At 40.2% G+C, this 8,093-nt stretch overlaps 1 protein-coding gene across 2 annotated transcripts; it reads left to right on the top strand.

Moving 5' to 3' along the window:
• Positions 1–317: 317 nt before the first annotated feature.
• LOC134657395 (BTB/POZ domain-containing protein KCTD9) lies at positions 318–7,023 on the top strand. 2 transcript variants are annotated; one of them, XM_063512941.1, is made up of 6 exons: positions 318–908; positions 1,663–1,862; positions 2,246–2,381; positions 4,428–4,502; positions 6,278–6,396; positions 6,902–7,023. In XM_063512941.1, exons 1-6 carry the CDS (start codon positions 350–352, stop codon positions 7,016–7,018), a joined length of 1,206 nt encoding a protein of 401 aa, XP_063369011.1. In that variant the 5' UTR covers positions 318–349; the 3' UTR covers positions 7,019–7,023. The 2 variants fall into 2 exon arrangements, with proteins under 2 accessions (XP_063369011.1, XP_063369013.1); XM_063512943.1 differs by lacking the exon at positions 4,428–4,502 and having other exon boundaries at positions 319–908.
• Positions 7,024–8,093: the final 1,070 nt, after the last annotated feature.

Below are 8,093 nucleotides of genomic sequence, written 5' to 3'. Positions count from 1 at the left end.
AAAATAAAAAAAAATTGGCCCATTGATATTTTATTTATCGCTGCGTCTTACGTAGGCGAACAACTCGCGAACGTGATTAAAATTACCCCAATATTTGATAATATTGGGGTAATTTTTACCTATATGGTATTACCGGGTTTGTGACGTCATCTATGTCTATCCCTTACGGGGGCACGCGGTAGGCCACATCTATAGAAATACTACCATCTATGGTAGAAATAGATCCGTTTGACAGCTGTCAGTCAAGAAAAATGACATTTAGATTTGTCATTGTCAACAAAGAAATCAATCTAGTTTTTGTCTATTTATTTTAAACATAAAGGCACATTTTTATCAATTAAAACATATTATGAAACGCGTTAACATTTACAGAAATAAATCAGAACAAGATGGGAAGCTTATTACTGTGGAAGACTCGTTGGAAAACGTACTTTCTCAAGCTGCGACACTGTTTCAGTTATCTGTAGATAATGTGCAATTATACTCGGCAAATGACTGCCAAATTCATGATATACGTGCTATAAGGGATGAGGAGAAGATTTATATAGGTTTGAGCGATGAAGCGTCTTCCACGGTGACGAAATCGATTGAAAACTTGTCCGTGTGCGATGTCGAAGAAAAGACGGTTTCTGACTGGATAACATTGAATGTTGGTGGTAAACACTTTACCACATCGCGGTCTACATTGCTGGCTAAAGAGCCAATGTCGATGCTGGCGCGTATGTTCGCTGGGGACGACGATAACGAGTATTTAATGAAGCCCAGTGCAAGAGATGCGAGTGGCGCGTACTTAATAGATAGGAGCTCGGTGTATTTCGAGCCGATACTTAATTATTTGAGGCACGGAGAAGTGATATTAGATAAGCATGTGAACCCCAGAGGGGTGTTGGAAGAGGCTGTGTTTTATGGTATGTTTTTTAGCCCAAACAATTGTATTTTTTCTTCGTAGTGTATCCCTTAGGGCTCATTTAGACCGTGCGAAAACTCGCATGCGAGTTTCATTACATTGCGTCATTTGATTGGTCGGCTGAATTGGTGTAACCTCAATGGTCCGCAATGTAACTAAAATCGTATAAAGTGTCATTCTATGGAACTTGCTAACTATGTAAACTTAGACACTTTAAAAATTAGCACGTCATTGAAATGAGCCCTTAGTCTACAAGTTGATTCACGGGCATGAATGGAAGGAAGAAAACTTTTATTGAATGAGTGACACACTGTGACTGTATAGTAATACATTCAGAGCCACCATTTTATTACTTATACACTATACACACTAATAGATAATAGATATTTTCATTTACTCATTCATTCCATTCATGTCAGCTCTTGTGAATCAACCTATACCTGTACCACAGAATAAATAATAGTACAAAGTACAGAAGACTCACTCTCTAACAAAACTCGTCTGTTACGATCAGCACAGATATGGCTGCTAGGTGGCGACATAGCCACGCGCGGCTTATGGCTTTCCCCAAAATTGGGGCCGAACGAATGTACTTTTAGCTACCTGTAGCAAAGCGACGAAATCGCGGAGTGAGCCAGGCCTGCGTGTACCTAAAGCATAAGGTCTAGAAAAGTGAAATTTTAGTACCTATTCCATAAATCCATCCAATTCCATAAATAAATATTTGTTATATCATTTTTAATCAAACATTTCAGGTATAGATTCAATGATACCGCAACTCAATGAAATGATCGAGAGCTTGACCTCAAATACTGGCACCAGCCAAGCCCTGAACCGCATGGATGTGGTGAAGGCTCTCATCATGACTCCAATCAGCTCGGAACTTCGGTTCCAAGGGGTCAACTTGGCTGGAGCGGACTTGAATAAGCTGGACTTGAGAAATATTAATTTTAAGGTAATTTTTATAACTTTATTTTGCCAACTTAACCCCTTAACTCAGCGGTCGGCAACCTGCGGCCCGTGAACCTGTCACTTGCGGCCCGCGAACCTATTTTGTATGTAATATTGACAAACGATAATGTCTGATAAAGTACGGCCCACGTCAACATCGTTAACTACTATATTATGGCCCTTGGCTGCTAAAAGGTTGCCGACCGCTGCCTTAACGGATCAGATAGATCGTATAATAATCTAAGTGTGCCCAATCATATAACTTTAAATTTATTGTGGTTCTGGTTACAATTTAATATTAATATTTATTTATTGTCTCCCCTACCTAAAGGTTGTCTGAAAAAGATTAGGTACACTTAGACTTGACACATTTTTTTTTATTTCTAGTATGCCTGCCTGTCATACTGCAATCTCAGTGGTGCCAACCTCTCCAACTGTTGCCTGGAGCGCGCGGACCTGTCGCACGCGAACTTAGAGGGCGCCCAGCTCATTGGAGTTAAAGCGTTGTGTGCCAACATGGAAGGTAAAATACTGAATATGTATTGTAGAGATGCCACGAATATTCGGCCTATTCGGCCACTTTGCCGAATATTCGGTATTCGGCCGAATGTTGCCTACTATTCGGCCGAATGCCGAATATCAGTTGCACCTACTTAAAAAGATAAATTGCACAATAAAAATAACCAAAAACTATGTAGGTATATTTAGAATGTGTTCTTGGAAAGTTGTTAAATACGAAGACATTTTTTGAACATTTGTTGATTAAAAAACTATATATTTTTATCATGAGTCTGTTTTGTTTGACTCTATTCATTAATGCTGTTCAACAAAAATATATCTTAGCTAACGTCATCTAACGTTGAGCTTTGTTAGCGATCAGTTTTCATAATAATTGTGACTCAAAATGTTCGCATGTCATGCCGAATATTCGGTCGCCGAATATACGGTATTCGGCCGAGAGAGGGGCCGAATATTCGGTATTCGGCCAAAACTACTATTCGGGGCATCTCTAATGTATTGTATTGTATATGTATTTTAGGAATAAGGACATTGTATACCGTAAACCGGTTGATTGTGACACTCACTAATCAAATAATTTTGTAACATCTGTAAACTGACATGCACAATCTGACAATAAATGATTACTTACTTACTAATATGATAGCACCCTGAGGGGCTACCGCGAACATCGCAAATTGCGGGGATCTTTCTCTTTTACTCCAATAAAGTTGACTGACAGAGAAAAATGCCCGCTATTTGCGTACCTCGACTTTCGAGGTTCAGAATAAAATCCCACAAAATCTATCTCGCCTTAGTCAAACCCTGGCGGGTCCTATCCTCCACTGTAACTATACTCTGTCAAGCTGTTTCCGTCAGTAGAAAAGAGCGGCAAATTTAAAAAACCGGCCAAGTGCGAGTCGGACTCGCGCACGGAGGGTTCCGCACCATCAACAAAAAATAGAGCAAAACAAGCAAAAAAAAACGGTCACCCATCCAAGTACTGACCCTGCCCGACGTTGCTTAACTTCGGTCAAAAATCACGTTTGTTGTATGGGAGCCCCACTTAAATCTTTATTTTATTCTGTTTTTAGTATTTGTTGTTATAGCGGCAACAGAAATACATCATCTGTGAAAATTTCAACTGTCTAGCTATCACGGTTCGGGAGATACAGCCTGGTGACAGACGGACGGACGGACGGACGGCCGGACAGCGGAGTCTTAGTAATAGGGTCCCGTTTTTACCCTTTGGGTACGGAACCCTAAAAATGTGGTCGCGAAAGGTTATCGTCCCATAGCAGGGGAACCTGGTGAACGTCACAGGGTTTTTTTTTGTTGAAAACAGTACAGTCACCTGCAATAATATGTTACTGTTTGAAGGCCGCTAAAATATGTGACACACTCTTACGGCTCATTTGTAGAGTCGAGCCGTAAGAAAGTGTCACATGTATTTGCGGCCTTCAATATTAAGATCGTGTCAGTTATTTTTGCGGCATTAGTTGTGTAACATATTATTGCAACCGGTGCTCGTGGAGAGCCTTCTCATAACGCTTGTTTTCAAATTGCTAACCATTTAACTACTATGTATAACAATTCATGCAATATTATATTTTCACCTCAGCAGCTCGAACAAGGGTACTTTGCTACTTAAAAACAGTGAGCAAAATCGCATTTTGCTCACTGAGTGAGACAAAATGAGCAAAATGCGATTTTGCTCACTGTTTTTAAGTATCAAAGTACCCTTGTTCGAGCTGCTGAGGTGAAAACATAATTGTTGGTATATCTTAAGAAAACATGAGTGAATAGGTAAGTGATGAAGAAGGAATACATTTTTCGGGTTCTAAATATGTTCTCACTGCTGAGGTGAAAAGTTTTGTGAACTACCCGAGATCAAAGTTATTTACATCTCGTGCGCTTTTGAGTCCCTTACTACGCTCAAGATTCTAAATTAGATTCACGAGCGTAGCGAGTATAGAATAGAATCTTTCGCTTGCACGGGACTCAAAATAAGCACTCGAAGAAATATCAAACTTTGATCTCTTGTTGTACAAATAACTATTTCGTGTCTCAGGAGCAAACCTGAAAGGCTGTAACATGGAAGACCCTGCGGGCGCCCGAGCAATCATGGAGGGGGTTAATTTAAAAGGTTAGCGTTTACCTTCTAGCATTAAGTTTGATTTTTTCCACATATTTGAACGTTTCCTTTATATTTTGCCTTTTTTTATATATTGTGACCTTTTTTGCCACTTTTGTGTTATTTTTACTCAGAATCACGAGCTCCTTCGATCCTAATGGGATAAAAAATGTCCCAGATTTTTTTTCCTATTGTGTTACCATTTCCCATATACTTTGTATGGCGGTAACAAAAAGGAAAGTTTGAAAAATATGATGGATAAATAAGGATGAAAAGGGCTCGAGATCCTGACTAGAAATAACACAAAAGTGGCAGAAAAGGTCACAATATATAAAAATGAAAAAAATCAAAGAAACGCTCATTTAACCCTTTGAACGCCGCCTATCGGTTGCGGCACGACCGCGAACCTTGTCGGTATACACGAAGGTTGATATTTGGCAGTCAAAAGGTTAAATAATCAAGTATAGCCTGACCAGTAATATATGATAATTGTCAAGAGGGCGCTGTTATTCTCATGTATAGGGTGACAATTCAGTGTAGTATGAAAAAATTAGTTTCAGTGAAATTCCGCAACATGGCGCACCCTCAATAGATCCTGGTTCACCTATAGCTGTTAAGGAGCATGCATGAACTGTATGGGGCAGTACCCCTTCGTATGTATTAGCACTGATCAGTGCGAACGAATTGAAACCTTTTGTAATAAACAATGGACTTATATTTGTGCGCACTGATCAGTGCTTAGACTAGTGATGGGTAGGACATCAATTTAAAATGAGTTTGTATGAGTACCTCATTTTCTAAAATGAGGTGTTACAATGTCTTACTTCAAATGAGGTGAGGCACTAGCATATTTTCAGCGTCGACTATTCCATTAATTCCAACGGCGACAAAAATATTTAATGTATATACATATTTATGTATTCATCACTTAATTCCTTTATAAATAAATAAATAGTAACATTTAATTTGAGTGCAATTCTGGAGGTTAAGAATAGAACTTTTAGGAGAAAGATAATTTTAGAATCAAGTAAAATGAATAGAGGAGTGAAGTAAGACATTTTTGCGGTACGAAGTACTGCGACAAATTAACAAAATGAGTGGTACAAATGAGGTGCCTCACGAGTGAGCGACTCAACACTAGCTTAGACATACGAAGGGGTACAGGAGCCCACGTCTATCGACGCGAAGTGTCAATGTCAAGTTTAAGTTTCCGATTAAGGCCACAAGATGGCCGTCCCTACATCGGGCAACAGAATGTGCCCTGTAGGGGTGTCACCTGCTTATTAGTCAACCAATGTACACTGCACTATTTCCTTGCCATAAGTAAGCTTTGACAGGTGATTTGTATAACGTTACAACCAAACTCGTCCTTATGTTAAGTGACAAAGTGGGACCTTTGACTAGACTTCGACACATCGATTGAAACCCCTTTTCTACCCTACCTATGTATTATCTACCCCTTTGCCTATTTATTATGATTGTTATAATAAATGCTTGTTTATATCTTTAGTAAAAAGAACACATATGAATATGACAATTAATGTCTTCTATGCGCCATCTAGTAACTCCCTGGCTTAAACATTAGGTATAACCCTGACCGCAGACGTTTGGAATTTTCATTCGGTTTCCGTACAGAACGACAGGTGGGAAAGGGACGATGCTCTACAAATGCATAGCGCTGTCTCGCTTGCACATGTAATTCCGTGCGGAAAATTCCGAGCGGCCAGGCTAAAGTGTTCCAATTGTTATTCTAATCTGAAACCTGAACCTCTTTCTCTTTTTTGCAGGTGCAAATCTGGAAGACAGCAACATGTCCGGAGTCAATTTGCGTGTGGCAACACTCAAGAATGCCAACCTACAAAATTGCGTGCTTCGTACTGCGGTACTGGCTGGTGCCAACTTAGAGGTAAGAAATCTTTTATCATAAAAGGTGGGATCCTATAGAAGTGGTATACGCATGCCTCCGTGAGGGACAAAACATAGGCAATGCGAGTAATGCGACACTATGATTGGTCGAATTTATTTGTACCATACCATACCATAATACTTACAAAATGTACGGTGGGGAATAAAAAAAATAGTGAGACTGTGACAAGGACAAACAATAATAGCGCTTTCGCTGCTACTCCTACTGAAAGATACATAAAACTATCCCGTTCGGTCATTCCCCCCACCCCTCATACCAGATCCAGTTAAAATACTAGATTCATGGCACAAAACATTTGGCGTAGTATAGCGATTCGCTGTCAAACATATCGAGGCCTAAGGCGCTCCTTATCTATCCCTATACCGAGGTAAAAAACAGCCTGAGGTATTGCTTATATCTTTAGTAAAAAAAACACATATGAATATGACAATTAATGTCTTCTATGCGTCATCTAGTAACTCATTTATTTATTTTGTTGTTTCAGTGCTGTGATTTATCCGGGAGCGATCTACACGAAGCTAACCTCCGCGGTGCCAACCTTAAAGACGCGGCCTTCGAGCTCATGCTGACGCCGCTGCACATGTCTCAGACAATACGATAAATTAATACAAAATATAAACCTGGTCCCTGCCTGGACGTGTTGCCTCCCTGTCACACTTACGTACGAATTTACAAGTGCGACAGAGAGGCAACACGTCGAACGCGGTTCGCGGTAGGCCCACTGGTTCCATTTTGGCTTTAGGTCATATAATAAGCTGACATTTTATTGTGATTTTATTTATTAACTAATAAATTATTTATTATTCGCTTATGCAGTATCTTATTCACTATAGTCTGGCAAACACAAGTTATCAGTCAGTAAGAGCCAGGAAAATTATACTCATCCCTTTCTTTTTGGTGGTAGTACTAGTGTAACGAAGACAGAAATCTGGACAGGCATCTTTCAGCAAATCTCCGCGGTGAAATTAAGAGTGATAACACACTATCGCACCGCACCGTGATCTTGGTGCGTCGAACCCATAAGTGAGAGCGAGAAACATATCTCTTTCTCGTCACTTTTAAAGACGCGGCCTACGAACGCATGTTGACGCCCATCGTGACCATGATTTTCTAGGCCGCTTAGCATGACTTGCGCTATCGCGCGGTCGAAATCTGTCTGATATGAAATATTTCCGCCATTTAAACGTTCTGTCTGGAATTCCGTCGCATCCGAGGGGCTACCGCGAAAACCGTTTTTCGCAAATTGCGGGGATCTTTCTCTTTTACTCCAATGAAGGCGTAATTAGAGTGACAGAGAAAAATGCCCGCAATTTGCGAACTTCGATTTTCGCAGATTTTCGCGGTTATAGCCCTGGGCTGAGGCAATTAAAAGAAGTAAACGAGACGGGAAAGCGCGACCTTAGTCCACTCAAAATATCTCTTTCTCGCTTTCACTTATAGCTGCGTCCTTGACGGACGTACGGCGGATCACCTACACATTATCGAACCGGCCTCGCTCAGACCGGACCGAAGTCGCGGTTGGTCCTGTACGACCGTCTATTAAAGCTTTTGTTGGTAGACTGTCGTTATCTTTTATATTTTACCTAATATTACGAAAAGATAAAATGAAATTGAACACAAATAAAGGCAAAACATCAAAGAATATACACTAGGAGCAAAACATTAAAGCATTCAGA

This window comes from Cydia amplana, chromosome 20 (assembly GCF_948474715.1).
Source record: "Cydia amplana chromosome 20, ilCydAmpl1.1, whole genome shotgun sequence".
Taxonomy (NCBI): Eukaryota; Metazoa; Arthropoda; class Insecta; order Lepidoptera; family Tortricidae; genus Cydia; species Cydia amplana.
This window is presented reverse-complemented; position numbering and strand designations above follow the sequence as displayed.